The sequence below is a fragment of the Numenius arquata genome, chromosome 11 (assembly GCF_964106895.1).
Source record: "Numenius arquata chromosome 11, bNumArq3.hap1.1, whole genome shotgun sequence".
Taxonomy (NCBI): domain Eukaryota; kingdom Metazoa; phylum Chordata; class Aves; order Charadriiformes; family Scolopacidae; genus Numenius; species Numenius arquata.
In genome coordinates, this window is record NC_133586.1 from 44,076,089 (window position 1) to 44,094,787 (window position 18,699).

Consider the following 18,699-nt stretch of genomic DNA (forward strand, 5'->3'; position numbering starts at 1 on the left):
CCGAAGAAATCAGATATGGAGTCACCACCAAGACACGCCAAATCAAAATGAAAGCCACCCTACGTTACAGAGGCAAGGCCACGCAAAAGCCCAGGTTCTCTCCTGTAGGGGTAACCAAAGGTTATGCTGCTTGAAGTGATGTCTTTCTTGAAAGCTTTTGGACCCATTTTTAAGAGCTATTCATAAACCGTGAGATCAGCGAGGGCATTGCGAAGAGCAACGCTCAACATTTCACAGAATCACGGAATTGTCAGAGTTGGAAGGGACCTCTAGAGATCATCTAGTCCAACTCCCCTGCTGAAGCAGGAATGCCGATAGCACAGTACTCAGGACTGCATCCAGGTGGGTCTTGAAGATCTCCAGAGAAGATTTGGTAAAACAAAAATTAAAACAAAAAAATCACTGGTCCAGTATCAATGTTTCACAACGTCCCACATGCCCCAGGCTAAGTCTCGGGGAAGAAAACGTGGCGCTGTAAAAATCCAGCCTGGAACATGCTCTGTAGTCACCTACCCATAAGAAGGTGGACAGGGATCCAAGTGAGAAAGGAAAACTCCTTTTAAGGGAGGAGCTCCTCAGGCAAACTCCGTAACTGCTTTCCTGTATCTAAGCTCCCCGTGCCAAGCTGGTGTTTGGATTCCCGCGGCACACCTTGTCCTGACATCCCAGCAACAGACCGGCTGCCCGGCGCTCCCAGCAGCCAGCCAGGAGCAGGGATCCGCACACCCAACATCCTCCCCTTCCGCACCAGCCCACTCGCTTCAGCATCTGCGGGCACTGCCTTCAGCCTCAGCAGCCTTTCCTCCTTAAAAAAAAACACAAAAAAAAACCCTACAAAAAGTAAAATACAAATCCTACACACATCTACAGAATCAAATGCATTGGCGCAGGCTCAAAACATCAGTTTTTGCTGCCTTTCAGAGCTAAGTTTGAAGGGAGAAGAGAGCTTCACATCTTTTCTCATACCATACACATCCAGGATGATACTCACAGCCTGGGAACGCAACATCAGCTTTAATTTTCTGCAAACAAACTGTCTGTTTCTGGCTTAAATTCCTCTCTGACTCTTTACACTAAAAGCAAAATTCCCACATGCTTCCTGTTCTTAAGCTGTTGTATAGTTATCTCCCTATAACATTTCTGAAGCCTAATTAATTAATTGTGAGGTCTTTCTTAATTAAGAAAGGATTAAACATGTATTTTGTCCCTATCACAAGCCCCAGCTGAGAGTTTACCAAGGAGCAAAATAGGATTTGCCGGCCATTACGCACACAATGTTCTGCAAACATGAATGTTGCCTTTGAGAATAAGGAAAGTTGGTTAAAACCGAGAAAACTATGGAACCAAAAATGAGAGACATTTCCTCCAAAATGACCTTAAAGAATGAGAAAGTTCAGCTTTTCGTCAGCCTGAGAATTCCATCCCCCCATGAGCTATTCAAAACCAAGAAAGCAGAGTCCAAAACACAAACATAACCCTTCCTTCAGTCTGTTTAAAAAGAACCCAAAATACAGATAAGCAAGAACACACCAGACTACCCCAGCTTGTTTCTTTTCAAAATTATTTATTCAGAAGGTGCCGAGGTTTTTAATTTAATGGAGTTTCTCAGTTAACCCTGACAAGGGACTAATCTTACCACCTTATCTAGTAAGAGACTTTCCCAAGTTCACCCAAGGCAGCAGATGCGTTCCCAGCTTGCGCTCCGCTGATCCGGCCAGCAGGGCCCCTTCCCTTCCCACCGTCCCACCATGAGGAAGAGGAGGGGACACCTGGCAGGTACAAATGGCCATGGGACAACGCCAAGAGAGAAACTGAGTGAAACTACCCCTAAGGAGTGGTGTGGAAAAGGCTTGGGGCAGTTGAAATGTCAGAGAGGGAAAAAGGATCTGGATCCCCATCACGCCGAACAAGCCAGGCTGGATACCAGCCACCAAGATTATTTGTTTTAGTTACCACTTAAAACAAACATCGCTAATTCCCACATACGTTTCCAGAATTTATTGCCCGATTACAATAAATACTATTATTCAGTATATTTTTAGACAAGGGAACAGAGATATAAAGGGAACCTAAGAGTTTTGTCACCACTGTATGCGTTTTCCCAGTTTGCCTTATGCAACCATCTCGCAGCATCTCCAGCCACTGGACCAGTCTCCTTGTGGCACTGCCTGGAAGACACCAGAAAGAGAAAAGTTTTCCATATCCTAGCCGCTCCTCTCCAAGAGCTAAACCAGAGTCATCATGCTAATAACCTGACTGCTCTAGATCCTATTAACACATGCCTCCAGAAAGCCTCAAAGTGTATTAGCACAGAATACCTTTAATCTGAAGACTCAAGGCCATAGAAAAAGAAAAGAAAAACCTCTATCTCAAATAAATGTATAGCAAAACGATGAGCTGAAAGAGCTACTCATTTTGTACGAAACTACAGAATAAACCTGTATTCACCAACACAAGCTGGAAACATCTTTGCTGCAGAAGATGGGGGAAGGAGAGCGTTCCTGGGAGCCTGGCTCTGGCAGCTCTTTTTCAGGCAACCTTTTTTCCTGCGGCGGAGCTGAAAGCCAGGATCAACCGGGATTAGGACCCGAGGCCCAGAGCAGCCCCACGGCAAGCGGGGTCTGGACCAGAGACCCAGCAGTGTCCCTGATGGCAGCGCTGTCCCGCACACCGGCCACCTGCAGGAATATATATGTTATTTAAATGCCATGGGGTCGCTCTCCTCTCCCAGCCACCGACCTGAGCAAGCGGGAAGGTTCGCTTTTCCAGTGGGAACCCCACGAGCCCTGGGAACGTGCTTCAGTCCAGCCCACAGCCATGGGACAACATGCCCGTGCAGCCCTTCGCAGGCAGACACAAACTCAGCCCAGCAGAAGCCGAGGGATGAGTCCTGCCTCTCCCGTTTCGGCAAGAGCCAGCCGAAAGGCTCCTCGCCTGTGGAAGATTCCGGACGCATTCCCTGCATGTTTCCTCACACACGTAATGCAGCGGTGGCACGGACTCATCACAGCACCTCAGGCAGCGGCGAGGAGAGGACGGGAACAGCCCCAAGTCCCTCGATGGAAGCCCAGCCTGGGCTCTCTCACCCCACAGCTCCCGATGACAATCTGGTTTTGAGGCTGTGGAGCTGGAGAGGGCAAGCGCCCCGAGGCAAGAGTGCTCCATGGGAACCTCTCTCGCGCTGACATCTCTGGAATTTCATGTGTGTGGGAGGCGGACGCTTTTTGGCTTCGCAAAGGAATCCGAACATCTAAACAGAGCGATGCCTCCAAAACCCCAACCCCAACCCCATCCACGGGCCCTGGTCAGCCCGCAAGCCAAGACCAGTGACCGGGGATGGATGTGAGAAACCTGAGGTTCCCACTGACACTGTTCTCCCCCACCCCTCTGGAAATCTCCAGTGTCACCCCTTTTTTTGGAGGGTGCGGATTCCCTGTCTGGCTCCACCTTTTGCATCCACACGTAAATTCAGAGGTGAGCAAGGCCGCTTAGAAGAGGCTCTGGAAGGAAAACACATGGCTGGGACGGAAGAGAAGCAGCACCTTCAGGATTTTTTTTTCCTCCCTTGAGCTGCTGTGGGAGCAGAGACGGGCTCTCCTTCCCACCTGACGCTTTTACGATACGTGAATACAAATGCAAAGCTTCAGGTATAAACCCAGAAGCTGCAGCTACGCTGATGGGGAGGGGAGAAACAAGCAGGCTGTGCATAAACACAGGCCCCACCTCAAACACAAATACGGGACAGGACAACACTATTTCTAAGGGCTGCAGCCAGCGTGAAACAAGCAGGGCAGCTCCTCCCAGCCCCAGCCTGAAATGTGCCCAGCACACGTTCTGAATAATCAAAGTTAATGACAATAAATGTGCCCCTGCCCCACAGAGGCGGGGTGGAAAGAGTGTGCCCACGCCCTGCACATCTCCCTCAGTCCCACGGCCGCCCAGATTCCTCCTCTTAATTGCACAACCCGGGAAAAGCCAATTCAGCATCACGCCATTTCTTCCCCTCCCAAGCTCTGAACCGAAGGAGCACGAGAAGGAAAGGGGACGAGCGCGACCGCTGCTCCTGCAGACGGACAAACAGCCCAGTCCATTTGCACGGTGGTGCCTCGAGACGATGGGACTGGGGACAGCGGGGGCACCCGGAGACAGGGCTGCGCCTCTCCCCGCAGCTGGCGACAGCACTGGTATTCTGCTACAGAAGATAATATTTAGGGAGCTTTTGGCCTTCCAGCAACGCTGGGGACTGGCTGACAGCTGCCACCACAGCACTGACGACGAGCCCTGACACCACGCCGGCCTCCTGAAAGGGAGTTATTCTTCAGGCTTTCATTTGTTTTGCCGATGGAGAGGGCACACACGGCTCCAGCGTTTGCCAGCTCACGTCCTTCCACCCACCGCCTGGGCGCTCGCTGCGATTACGAGCGGTTAAGAGCAGCTCCGGAGCTCCCACGCAGAACAACATGTTGCATCTCTGCTGCAAGAGGAAGAGATGCTCCGGATTCACCGACAGCAACGGCATCACAGCGGGGAATGGGAGGAGGGGGGGGAACAAACACAACCCAAAAAAAAAAAAAAAAAACCAGAAAAAAAAATATCTTTTTCTGGGCAACATTTGTTCCCAGCCCATACATTCAAAATAAGTGTTTAACTGCGATGGACTGTGGTTGAGCTAATTGGTCCTGCGGTTGAAACAGTCAGAGCTGGCTTCCTGTCTGAGCACAGGCGAGCCTCCCCGGGAGGGATCGCAGGGCTCGGAGAGGCAACCACCAATTTGTTTCCTCCACTGGAAGACCATTTTCCCCATCCCTCCTTCCCAAAAAAAGCATACGCTACAGGCAGAAGAGCTGGCCAGGGCAGGGAGGGAAAGGGCTGCTCCCGCTGGGCCCGCTTCCTGGTGCATGTTACCAGCTTGGAGAAAAATCTGTCACTTCTGTTCCACCCTGCATGGGGGATCACTTGAGTTTTTCCAGGCTAAAGGTAAAATAATTGAACGACAAAAACAGACAAGGAAATTTAACCCTGGAACTTCCAAATGGTGCCGCTGGCTGGCCATAAAAAAAACAGGGCAGGAGGAATGTCCTAATCCAAACAAACCCCAGTTTCCACTGGAATTGAGCCATGGAAACGTTTTCCTTGAGAGTTTGATTAAAAGAAAATACAAGCCTATGCTTAGGACCTGCAGCCGCTCTGCCCCAGCCACAGTAGACAGAGCTGTTCTCAGCCCACCCCTCCTGCCCATCTTTCATGGGCTGAGGTGTAACACCGGCCCCCTCACACGGAGGAGAGGGTTCAGGCCGTGCAGTCAATAAGAGAAAACACGAGCTTACAGAAAGCAGCAGCAACGTGTGAAGTTTATCACAACCCAGGCGTTGTGGCAGGACCAGGCTCGGTTCAAAGGTCCCTTCTCCTCCCGCAGAGCCGGGAGCAGGACACAAGAAGGCAGCCGTGTGTAAACAGGTAGCGCTCCCGTGAAGCTGCCAAACTGGCCAGACCCCCCCAGCTCAGCACCTCGCTGTGACAAGAAAACCCCACCACTATTGTCTCTTCCCAGCAAGGAAGATGTTCAGCTTTTCCGCTGTATAAAGCGGTGTTTTTTCTGACAAGATCTTCTAAGGGGCATTAACTCACAGTGAAGCTACCAGGAAAAGCCTAGATACCAATCACTGACATGAAGGGGCATCTTCTCAGGACTGCAGCCACAGCACACGCACAGCATCCAGGTGTCACCATTCCCAAATCCCTTGTCTGTGCACAAGGTCACAGCGTGCACACAAAGCAAACAGCTGTGACTTTTTCAAAACTTAGGGCACAATGTTAAATTCTCATTTCAGCCCAACCTTAAGGCCGAAGACTCCTGCGCCTCCTCGCACGCACGTGTCTGAGAGCACACGGCTGCCTAATTTAGAGATCAAGCGACTGCCTTCGCACCTCCACGTCAGACAACGGGTTAATGCAGCTCGTTAAGCAACAGCATTTGGGAGGTCAACAGGTTTTGTTTAAAAAGAGAGAAAGCAACAGATTTGGGGGCTTGAAAAAGCTTCTCAGAAGCAACACAGTCTTACAGTCTCGGTCTCACATCTCATCCCATTTATTCTCCTACGCATCTCCCGTTGCTTCTCCATCACTTCTCCTTCCAGCTTTTTGAGCTTCCTCCAGAGCTTCTGCATTTCCCTGCTGCATTTCACGCGCTTTCTGGCTTCCTCTGGCACATGGTAGTTGGGCTGTTTCCCGCTCAACATACCAACGTCTCTGCTAATACTGCCAGTGTCAGCTCCAGCACACAGTCATCGCGTGTGCCAGCTCAGCACTGGCCAGAGCAGGCAACGGAGAAGCTCTGAGTTTTGATTTATGAAAGTATTTCATAATCAAACCAAACTCTAATGAAGACAACTGGCCTCGAGTATCTAGAAGTGATGCCTGCAGGCCAAACTTGAACACGGTGGTGATGACCCACTGTCCCAGGGCAGAAAACTTCAGTCTCCAGGGTCTGAAGCCAATCCCTCTCACAAGCGCTACATTCACAAAAACAAAGGCGGTCTTGAGCACCACTGGTGTGATTCTGCTGCCTTAGAGGCAGCTTTCTATGGGCCGAGCTTCCTTTCATTCGCTTTTGTTGGTCATTTCCAACAGCAGCACTTCAAGGGAACTTTATTGTGCTGGAGACAGAGGCGTTCTGGAGGACTGCACAAGGGAAGCGTGCATCTGGGGAGTTTTGAAAACACATTATCCAAACCTAAGGGTCACTGCATTCCAGGATGTCAGTGTCAGCTGGACGCTTATAAATAGCTTCACCAATCCAAATAGCATGACCTATTGTATCTCAAAAACCTCCTTCGGAGGCTGTTTCAACATTGCTTCCCACTGCAGATCCAAACAGATGATAAAAATAAATGAATTTATCATCACCTCTGTTTGGCAGTAATGAGCTATTTCCAACCAGACTTCATGCTCAGGAAGCTAGGCACAGTGACATAAAAGTGGCATCAAGAAAGCTGTACACCCTGCAGAAAGAACAACTCGGAACACCTTAATCATGAGGTTCCCATGATACTGCTGGAGGAACAGCCTCAGAGCCGAGACAGACACCAAGGATAAAGGAAACGGCAGCTGGGACAGTTCTCTGCCCTACATCAAGTGGAAAGGAGATGCTGCTCTCCCACCCGCTCCTGCCAGATCCGTGGTTCCAGGTGAAAGGCAAACTGGTCCCAAGCAAAGACCAGCGCATCCCCAGACCTACTGGGCCCACAGATCCCTCTACGCTCACCCTGGCTCCCCGCACAAAGCAAGCAGATTTTTCTCCTGATGGAGTTGGGCACCAAAGTCCTGTTGGAGCCCAGCCATTTCACTTTTGTGCCCAAACGAGAGCCAAGCACCTTCGGGAACTTCCCCCCTTCCTTCCTTTTTTTAAATAAAAGTGACAGAGCATTGACACAAAGTCCACCAAACCTTCGAGTACCCACACCAAAGAATGTAAGATTAAGTTTCATTTTCTCCCGGGCTAGGCAATATTTTAGCTTCTTGTAACACCTATGAAAGTCTGCAGAGGCACACCAAATTAACGTTAAAAATATTTATATGTGATATAAACACAAGAAGAATTGCCATGAGACAGTTAAGGTGTTTCCATTCCCTGCCACTGGAGCTTTACCTTAATCCGCTCTCCCCAGAGTCTCAAAGCATTTGCTCTCTCAAATAAGAGCCCACAATCAATTTTCCTTTATGCAAGTTTTAAGTAAGTTACAGTCTTGCAAATTCATTCTTGAGCTGGAAACTTTTGGGCCAGGATTCAAAGAAATGAAGCAGAGTTTGAGATTCTTGGCAATAAGTAGTTTACAGAGAAAACAGTAGCAGGGACTTGTTTGTGCTCAAACGGCATGCCTATAATTCAGACAACCACCACTGCTGTTCCCATTTATTTAGCAATATCACACCAGACATTTTTGACTTTTGAGAGCTATGCTATTTAGTGTGGTAAAAATGTTTTTAGCCCTGAGAGGCTGCAAGACGCATCACCGAGCTATTTAATGGGAACAGCCTTCCAACGCCAACAAAAAACTCAAGCCTTAGACAAAGAATAGTTTGAAGCCGACACAGATTTTAGCCAGATTGACTTCCGATAGCAGTTATACAACATGTGAGCTGCAGAGAGGCGGCGGTGCACAGGTCACGCTCCATATTTGCTGTACAGCATTCTTCATACATTGGCTCAGAGACCAGTTACCCTCAAGGGCTGCTCTGCCCGTGTTCGAATCAGTCTGTCTCTCACGGTATTACATACACACCGTTAAGTTACTCGCTGTTTCAGTGTTTGGTTACCACTGGTATGTAAACAATTCTCATTTAGGAAGGTCTGACCCCGTTTCTTTCTGCCCCTCGTTGCGGGGTGCCTTATGCCCGCAGAGATGGGGATACCGGACACCCTTCGTGAGCGCCTCCCGCACCCAAGGAGAGCTCACGGAAGGTTTTCGTTACCGGTTTCATCATCAGACCGAGCACCGGGGCCTCGGAGCCTCCCAACCCACGCCGGGACCTTCCCGCACGGACTCTCCCCGCACCGAGGACACCGGTTTCGCCCCTTTCCTAAAGCCGAACCCCCCTCCCCGCCTCCTCCCGGCTCCGCTGACCCGCGGACAGCATCCCTCCGGCTGCCCTGGCCCCACCACCGGCTGCACGATTTTTTTCCCACCCCCTCGAAGGGGAAAAAAACCCCCAGTGATTCCCCTTCCCCCCGCCCCGAGGAGAGAGGGGCCGCTGCTCACCGAGAAGCGCTCCAGCTCGGTAGCGGCCATGGCCGGGGCTGGCGCGGCTCCGGCGGCGGGAGCGCGGCTCTCCCCGCCGCGGCTGGATGCGGCTGAATGGATCCAATATGGCCACTTCCTGGAAACTCCCCTCCGCCCGCCGCAGGCGCCGCCCGACAGACCGACAGATCCACCGGGGGACGGGCACCGGCACCGGCCGGGGGCGGGACGGGGCGGGGGCGGACCGGCTTCAGCCCGGCCCCTTCCCTCCTCCCTCCCGCTGCCGCAGGGGGGAGCGGGGCCGGGGAAGGCCCCGGGGGTCCCCGTGTGTCGCCCCCCCCCCCCCCCCGCCCAGGACCGGGGTGAGCTGCAGGGAGGGGGTGGGAGGTGTGGGGAGGGCCACCCGGCCCTGATGGCGTCCCGCAGGTGGGGAGGGCTGGGAGAGCCGTGCAGGAAACCTTAACGTAGGCGTTAATCATAGAATTATCCGGGTTGGACCTTTCAGATCATGGAGTCCAACCATCAACCCAACACTGACAAACCCACCACTGACCCATGTCCCTCAGCACCACCTCTGCCCGGCTTTGAAACACCTCCAGGGATGGGGACTCCACCACTGCCCTGGGCAGCCTCTTCCAAGGCTTGACAACCCCTTCCATGAAGAGATTTTTTCCTAATAACCATCCTAATCCTCCCCTGGCACAACTTGAGGCCATTTCCTCTTGTCCCATCACCTGTTCCTTGGGAGAAGAGACCAACACCCCCCCCCCGGTACACCCTCCTTTCAGGGAGGGAATTGTATTAAGCTTTGAGTGTGACCATAGAGGCTCCAGGAGCATCCTCAGCAGGGTTCGGAGGGTGCACACAGGTAGACAGAGACCCATTTCCCCCTCTCGAGGAGCTCTCAAGCGTTGAGCATTCTGGAAGGCCACCAGATACCCAGCCTCTGCACCGAATTGTCCCATCGCACACAGGAGTTACACCAAAGCTGCAGCCCGGAGGGTGGGTTTGAGCCAGGAGCCAAGGGCTCGTGGCCATTACGCTGCCTGTGTTGGTGGCAAGTTACAGTACACAACAGAGGATGGTCGAGCCTTTCCTCATCATTCCTTCCCACGTAAAACACAAAGCCAATCCCGTCGCCCCCAGCCTTCCTAACCCACAAAGACATTGGTATTTTACAGGCTGTGAGCACAGAGCAAAGTTTTTCTTGCTTTCTGGTGCCCTCTGCTGCAGTGCAGCGGCCAAGGAACAGCTCACCAGCGCCACGCGTTCTCCTGCTCACTGGACCAGACCTACACCCCTAACCCCTCTGCTGCCCTGGTTCTGCCTCCGCCTGTTCCCCCAGTCCTTCCATCAGCCACTGCATCCCCTCTTTTCTCCTCATCCCCTCTCTTGAAGCAACGCACGCTTCCAGCTGGAGAGCTGAGTTTGGGCAAGGAGATCGAATACGTCCCCCCCAACACTGACTCTGCATGGGGAAAGGGTTGCTGAGGATCATTTTGAACCCCCCTGCCACCCAAGAAGAGCAAGGCCTCTTGTAACTCACTGCATGTGGGAGCCAGAAAAAAGCTACTGTCTGCACTAAAAGGGCAGCGGTTAATCTGTGATTCCTGAGGAAACAGCAGAAATTCTCCTTAAGGAATCAAGACAACTCTGAGAACAGGCTGAGGCTTGATGTTCCTCTCCCCTCCTCAGGTAGGACCCGAACCTGCCGTCCCATCTGTGTTGTCGTTGCTGGTGAAGGTTGTCCTTCAAGAATCAGTTCCCAGCCTGAACTTCCCTAAATCATGCCGGATGTGGGATGTTAATCCCATCACACAACATAACCACCTCCCAGGGAATGGACAAGGGAGAAGTTACCTGGAATGACTCTGTCCTGGAGACTCTTCCTTGTCATCTCAGTTGCTCCTAGATCACCTCCATAGTCCTGCACAAGGGAGGGCCACAAAGCCAGTCATCAGCTAATTATGGTACAGCTATAGCTCCAAGCCCCCCCCAAATACTAGGAAACAGTGAGCAACTGTGCTCAGGCCCTGCTTCCAGTTATTTTTCAAAAGGTTTGCCAAATTTCAACTTTTTGGCAAGATAAGGAAAAGGAAAGATAGCCAATGTCCCAGTTCCTTTCATTCATCGCCCACAAAAGCGCAGTCCCTGGAGAGCCCTAAAGCAGGACTGAAGCATTCAAAGACAATCAAACCTCAGCGACCAAATTAAAACAGGAGTTACGCTTCGTTACAATGCTCCATGGGCTGCACTTCACGTTACTGGTGGCCTTCTCCCTCACCTGCTCTTCGTGAGCTTAACAAAGGCCTCTGGCTCCCGCTGCAATATAAACCGATGAAACCCCGCTGTGCTGGGGGGCACGATTGTATGTGCTACCACCACATCTTCAATTCTTTCCAAGACACCTTGGGATCCACCTGCGTTGTGCCGCAGGAGCTCCGGGAAACGCCGTTCATCCCAGAAGGGGACTGTGCTGATGCTGGAGAAATAAAACAGGATGTGAAAATTAGATGTCGGTAATTGAAGGGAGAGGCCAAAGGTTATCAAATGCAAGTGCTTAGCGGGGTTGGAGATCAGGAAGAAGGTTCTATTCTCCCGCAAAGCCATTTCAAGGAATTTTCTGAGTGTTACCCAAGGGATCTGCTTTTTGCAATATGATAAATCCGGCGCAGGTCAGAAGAGCTGTTTTTCTGTCCTTCCTGAGCAGATTGCCTAGGATCAAATTAATTCTGCTCGTCCATGCATCGGTTCTGGCTAAAGACAGGTTGCAAAAATGTTGTGTTTCTCTAAAAAGGCCATTGCTGAACACCATCTGTTAATTTATTTTCTTGGGTCACCAAAAATGACAAAAAAAACCAACCCCCCGGCTCTTTGCTAATGCTGCCTTGTGCCAGAGCTGCTCGTGCTACCAAAGCTGCTCCTTGGCATCTAGAGCCGAGGCTCCCTCCAGCCGCAGCGCTGGTATAACCCTGCTGAACCTTTCGTTCCTTTGCCCCTTCGAGGGAGGTGTTGGTGCAGACCAGACGCTCGCTTTGCCCTCTCGTTCCTTTGGCTGATCCCCAAAGGCTCTCCAGTTCTCCCTGCGTCCTTCAGCAAAACCCGGGAAGCTCAAATCCCGTATTTCTGGCATACAGATGCAAGTAGAACAGTCTATATAGAAACAGAGTTAACTTTCCAGGCCTTCTTTATGTATCACAAAGAAGCAAAAGGAAACAGATTAAAAGATTAAAAAGTTACTTGTCTTTTTTTTTTTCTTTTTTTTTTTTTTTTTTTCCCCCCACTAAAGGCATGCTTTGGAGTCCTGATTTAAGACAATGTAAAACTCTTGCTTAACACACACTTAAATGCCATTATATCAGGTACTTTGGGAGAAGTGATTGACTTCGATTCATTAAGAGCTCTTTTCCCTGCCAATACAGCGCAGAATTAACAACAGGAGGCTCAAAAAAGCTGATTCCCAGAGAGCACCAGGTCTCCGTGAGCTGCAGGTCAGATTCGGGGCATAAAGGGAATTCTGAGAGGCTGCAACAGACGAAGGGACAGCGCTGCTGTCACCTGGGTCTCTGAGCTGAATTTCACCGAGTTTCACTGAATTTTTAGAGTTGGAAGGGACCATAAAGATCATCTAGTCCAACTCCCCTGCTGAAGCAGGATTGCCCAGAGCATGTCAGAGCATGTTACTCAGGACTGCATCCAGGCGGGGCTTGAAAATCTCCAGAGAAGGGGACTCCACAACCTCCCTGGACAGCCTCTCACAGCTGTGCTGCTGAGACCTTCCACAGCTGGAGCCCTCTCTCCCTTTGTCCCTCAGCGCTGCCACCAGCGTGGGGTGGCTCTCAGGGACAGGAAAACACTGTGGAAAAGCTCGTGGTTGTTTTTAAACACCTTGTTATTTCAAAAAGCACACTTCAAAAGAAACCCTGCTAATTCCCAAAGCTTCAGGTGCATAAAAACTGCTTCCAGGGAAGGGAATTGGATTTGGTGGCTCCTTTAACTGCTACAGCATCAATTGTTATGCAAATTATTCCTAATGGCTTTGGACCTAAACATATATTATGGTGCTGGATGCTCCTGCAAGGATTTTAATCTCTGTAGAATATTTGTACTTGCTAAATCCCCAGTGAATTTAGGATGAGCTGTGAATTTTCTACAGGTAAAGAGCTGGGGCAGAGAATACGAAGGACTGGGGAGGCACAAATGTGTCTCTGAAATCTCTGTGTCCTGGGGAGAGGAAGGACAATGCCCCCTGCTACATGGATGGTGGCACAACAGCAGCGCAGTTCTGATGGTGGGGAGGCCAGCAGGAGCTGCTTTAGTTCTTTACGTTCTCACCCCAGGTACCGGCAGCGAAAGCGGAGAGAAATAAATGTTATCACAGGCCCTTTTATATCACACACAAGTGATCAGCCTACCTGCCACACGAAGGCTGCAGCGAGAGCAAGGCCTTAGAAGCCGGCTTCATCTTTCATGGCCGAGGAAAATCCGTCTTCAAACCCAGGGGGTGCAGATGAACAGAACTCCTTCACGTTTTCCCACACAGGCCGGAGGAAGCAGCTTATTGGAAACTATTCATTTCTCGCAATGCGTCCTCCTGGGGATTATTAGAAATCAAATGGTTTCATAGCTACTCTTCTAGCAGCACTGTCACCAAGCACCTTATAAACTTTCATTGGTTATACTGACAATGGGATATATATGGGATTTACAGGGCCTTTCTACACAAGTGCTGGCCTTCTAAGCTGAAAGTCAATAGGAGCTGTAGGTCCATGGCCCCCAACGTCAGTGGGATGGCTGGAAACAGACCCTGAATTTCCTCACATTAAAGGGCAGGGTTACCCCACTGAACCTCAGATCAGGTTTGCATTATCCTGCTAGAAATCCCATCGAGTTCCCAGGCACCATCTGAAAACCAGAAGATATTTGGGATGGGTCCTTGCATCATCTGCATGGAACAAGCAGTATTTAATAAATACACACTCTGAGATATCTGGAAAACTGCATTTAAATGGTTGCTGTTGAGAAACATTGGCTGAAATGGTTACTGAGGTCCTTGAGTTACAGCTGAACCTTGCTCATTTATGAGAAAAAGCCTTTTATCTGCAAATAATCTCCCCCCCCCCTTCTCCCCGCCTGCCCCTTGACAGACTTTTGCTCAGTTGTTGATCTATGGAAGGTTACTGCATTTCTCCATGGAACAAAGGAAGAGCTATTTTCCTTCACAATGCCTGCTCTTTGTTTCACATGAAAATATCAACAAGGAAAGTGGGAAATCATGGGCTTTGTCATCCTATTTATTCTGGAAACCCTGATTTCATTTCAGAGGAAAATAAGTTTTCCCTGAGCTACAAATCCCAACCACAGTCAACAGCATCTAAGCTTCACCTTTCTGCAAAGCACCAGTGCCCTGTCTGACTGGGGATATCCCCCATATTCCTTTTTTCTCCCTCTGCTGCTTCCAACCTGGCACCTCACCTTCCCTGCGGCTCTGAGAATCCTGCGGGAAGGAGAAGGACCTGGGATGCCGCCTCCTTCAGTTTTGAAGTGTCAGTAGAAACTCCTTTGCTCTGACTTGATGCTTTGCTTGATCTCCCACTTTATTTCCTGCTTGCGTGTGGTGTGAATAATTACAGTCACATAACCTTTCCCTTCCCGAGGGGGTGGCGAAAGGCCCCAGGGTCTCTCTGTGCCGATTACTGCACTGTAAAATTGATAGTTTGAGAGTTTGTGAAACTTCTCCACGTGGAAGATAACTCTGCTCAGTTCAAAATAGAGGCCAGCTCTCTACAGCTTATGACGTAGAACTAGCAAACTGCAATATTTGTGTTTAAAAAAAGTAGTAGTAAATTTATTTAATCATGGGTTTCTGTACATTGTTTCTGTCCCAGCCAGTAAATTATAAATATCAAGACAGTTGGCTTGAAATCTCCTACGAAGCAGCCCACAGCATTCTGTAAATAGCCCCACAAAAAAAAAAATAAAATATACTTGCTTGGTAGGTTTTTGGTGACACAGAAAAAGAGGCAAACCTTCTCATGCTTTTTAAGGCTGGGAATTTCAGATGACTGACGAGCATAACACCCATAATGTTCCAGGCTTTTATTATCTATATTAATAAAATTCATTCAGACAGCTTAATTTCTGCTGCACAATCTGATTAGACTATGAGCAGTGCTCAGGGAAATGAGAGGAGCTCACTGGGATCTGGTGCCCTGGTACCTGGCACTCAGCCTGAAAGGTGGGCAACCAAAAGGCATTGACAGAGAGAGGGAAAGGCTGGCAAACAGGATGCGCCCCGTGCTGCGGTCTGGAAATGGCACTCAGGATTAGCCACAAGTGTTGTTTCCTTCTTAATTACAGAAAGTGTAGGACTAACACACCCACTGACTGTGAAAAGGAGCACAACCACACGGCACGGGCTGCCCACAAAGGAGCGCATGTGGGGCAGGCGCTTGGATGCATCGCTGGAAAATTACCTGGGGAAAGAGCTCCTTGCGTCAGGGCAGTGAAACGAGAGCAACCAGTTCACCCCCGGCATGGCACGAGGTGCGCTTGGAGACATCCTCTCTCCCTCCTCTTGTAGGACTTCCTGGGGACATGCCCTTCTGCTCTGTGACCACGAGGAACGCCAGGACCTACAGTGGGGAACAGGCTCAGTAACACCCCTCCTTCGCGACCCCGACCCAACATGAGCCCTGGGAGAGGTGACGGGACCTCAGCGACTTCCCCCTTAAGATTTGTAGCATAAGAAAATGTTGGGTTTTTTTTTTTAAATAGCCTATTCTTCTGAATTATTTTCCCTCCTTCTCACTCATTTGCAGATATGAACTATAATCCTAGGGTACGGTTGAAAGTTTGCAATGCAAAAATCACAGACTGCTGAGATTTTCTTACGCCTGCAGTGGATTCTAGTGAGGAAAAGAAATCAACACTGAAAGCAAGGCACAGCAATTAACATTTGGATGCGTGCTCATTATTAGCTCTCTGCAGTCGCCAAGGCAGAACCGCGGCGATGCCATAAGCTAGAAAGCATCGCTAATGCAGTAAAACACACGACACAAGTGGGTGCCTCAGCAGAGGGCGAGGTTGCCGCGTACGCCCCGTGAAAAGGCATTAATAGAGAGGTGTGCGATTCACGTAGGCACACTGAATTGCTACAAGCAGCGCGAAGATTACACGCTATTATGTGAAAGAACATTAAGAGCAGCAAAAAATGGTTTTGAGGAACTGGCTCGGCGCCAGCTTGTTAGCAAGAGATAAAATAGCTTTTCAGAGATTTGCACGAAGATGGAGAGAGAGAAGGGGAAAGGCTGCCAAAGGAGGACTCTGAGCATTCTGTGGGAAGAGGCTCCTCCACCACCAGGAAAAGGTGTGAAGAGGCAGAAGGGAGGTCAGTGTCAACGAGAAAGGAGAGAGATGCACTGCCTGGGGATCAACGCACCTCGAATTGTCTTCAAAATGGAGACTCTGGCACAGGCTGATACTCCATTTTATTCAGACTCTAAGGCAGGGAAAACAAAAACGAATCTATTTTCCGTTTTCTTCTCCATCCTTTGCACAGACAGTTACTTTTATCTGTCTTCGTACCACACTGGCTCTGCTCACTCCGTGCTCAGTCTCTCTCGCTGTTTTCCTCGACAAACTGTTCAGTGGTTCGGGAATCAATTTCACGATCTCAGTTGCAACACTCCCCAGAGGAGGAAACAAGTTTGCAGGCTGCACGTCACCCCTCCGGGAGGTCTTCAGCCCAGCTCCTTCGCCTGGGGAAAGACATTTGTCTGGGATTTTTATATTATTATTTTTTTCCTTGTAGAATAGAGAACAATAACAATGTTAAATGCTTAAGCAGAAATAATTGATACGGCAGCAGAGGCAGCTTCTTATTTAGAAAATGAGCTTTGGCTTCTCCAGGTGTATGTAATTAGATGCAGGCATCTTGTAAAGACGTGAAAATTTATATAGCTATACATATATGTACACTGTAGATGCAATACAAGTAAAAAGCATGGAGAACAGATATATGTACTATCGCAGAGCTGAATATATTTCAAAAGGCCGGCCCTCCCAACCATCTTCTGACTTATTCCGAGGCAGGACACTCTCAACCCAGAAGAACTTCACCTCCTGCAGAACACCAGAGAGGGGAGGGCTTTGGCAGAGCGATTCCTCCCTCCCCTGAGGGGCTGCACCGCTTATTTGCTACCCGCAGGACAGAAGAACGACACACACACACACACAAAAAAAAACCAAAAAAAAATAATCGTTTTAGGAAGCTGGAAGAGGAGGAAGCTGAGGAGGATCCCCAAAAAACGGTGATAGACCTTACCGAGCTCCCCCTGAGGGTCAGGCCTTCCCGCCCGGCTCCTCACCGGGGCCCGGGGCCCGCGGGTCCCCGCGGGCCCCGGGCCCCGGTGAGGGGCCGGGCGGGTTCCCCTCAGCGCCCCGCGGGCCCCGGTGAGGGGCCGGGCGCCTTCCCCTCAGCACCGCCCCGCGGGAGGAGACAGGAGCCGGTGCCGCTCCGCTCCCTCAGAGGAAGGCGGAGGCAGGACGAGGCGGGGCGGCCCGATCACCTCAGCGGGAGCGGCGGCCGCAGGTACCTGCAAACCCACACCCCCCCACCCTTTCCCTCCGCCTCAGGAGGGCGGACGAGCTCCCTCACCTCCGCCGCGGGGAGTCGGGAGGAAGGAGGAGGAGGAGGAGGAGGAGGAGGAAGGAGCGGCGGCTCCACCACCACCACCTGTGGCGGCGGGATGGCGGAGCTCGACATCAGCCCGGCGGCCGTGCTGGCTTTCCTGCGGGAGCGCGGCGGTTGGGTGCGCAACACCGAGCTGGTGAGCACCTTCCGGCCGCTGCTGGAGGCCGGCGGGGAGGCGGCGGAGCGGGCGGAGCGGCGGGAGCGCTTCAAGGCGGCGGTGAACGCCGTGGCGGTGGTGAAGGAGCGGGACGGGGGCAAGGTGGTGGTCCTCAAGCGGCACCTGCGCCCCGCCCCGCCGCCAGGGGGCGCCCCGCCGACGGGGGGAGCGCTGGCCCCCGGGGAAGATGGCGGCGCCCCCGACTCTGTCCCCGTCCCCGGCGGGCGCCTGTCGCCGGTGCCCCCCGAGGAGCTGCCGTCGCCGCGGGCCGTCGCCGAGCTGCGGGACCTCTTCCAGGGCGGCGGAGGAGGGGTGCCCCTGCCCGCTGGGGCAGGGGGGGCCCGGCGGGAGCCGCTCCCCAAGCCCTGCATGCTGCCCGTGCGCTGCGTGCCGCCCCCCGCCGCCGCCCCCACCACCCGCCCCGGGGCCGCCCGAGGAGCCGGCGTCCCCCTTGTCACCCCCGGAGGAGGAGGCCGGGTCCCGCTCGCCCGGCCTGCGCCGGGGGCCCAAGAACCATCGGGCCAGCGAGGAGACGGCGGCGGCGGTGCCGCTGGAGGAGGCCGAGCACCAGTGGCTGGTGATGGCGGCCGGCGGGCAGTGGACCCAGCAGCTCCACGGGCTGCTGCTGGGCGACGCCAGCTTGGCGGCCCGCAGGGACTTCATCTCGGGCTTCACCGCCCTGCACTGGGCCGCCAAGAGCGGCAACTGCGACATGGTGACGAATATCATCCGAGCGGCCGAGAAGGGGGGGGGACCCGCGTCAACGTGGATGCCAGGTCGCACGGCGGCTACACGGCGCTCCACCTGGCCGCCATACACGGCCAGGAGAAGATCATCACCATGCTGGTCTACAGCTACCACGCCAAGACCGACCTGAGGGACTACAGTGGGAAGAAGCCGCACCAGTACTTAAAGGAAGGGACCTCCTCGGCGGTCAGGCGCTTGCTGGGGGACCCCAGCCTTTCCCACAGCACCGAGCCCTCTGTGCCCATCAAGAAGACCACAAAGCTCGCGGCTTCGATCTTGAGCTCCACTAGCACGTTTCTGGGGGTCATATCCGATGACATGGCTTTCTACGATCTCACCAAAGGTTTAAGAAAGCCCTCGTC

General features: G+C 51.9%; 2 protein-coding genes across 3 annotated transcripts in view; one reads left to right on the top strand and one right to left on the bottom strand.

Annotated features, from left to right (window-relative positions):
• SEPTIN8 (septin 8) overlaps positions 1–8,934 on the bottom strand; it is a 44,534-nt gene extending 35,600 nt beyond the window's left edge. Inside the window, exon 1 of one of the 2 annotated variants that reach the window (XM_074156271.1) lies at positions 8,760–8,934. In XM_074156271.1, the coding sequence (XP_074012372.1) occupies positions 8,760–8,789 (30 nt within the window). In that variant the 5' untranslated portion in view covers positions 8,790–8,934. The remainder of the gene's footprint in view (positions 1–8,759) is intronic. The other variant, XM_074156270.1, reaches the window with a different exon arrangement.
• An 8,554-nt stretch (positions 8,935–17,488) lies between these two features.
• Positions 17,489–18,699, top strand: part of SOWAHA (sosondowah ankyrin repeat domain family member A) — a 4,267-nt gene continuing 3,056 nt past the window's right edge. The window contains 3 exon segments of the mRNA XM_074156139.1: positions 17,489–18,006; positions 18,008–18,335; positions 18,338–18,696. Coding sequence (XP_074012240.1) covers positions 17,489–18,006; positions 18,008–18,335; positions 18,338–18,696 — 1,205 coding nt within the window.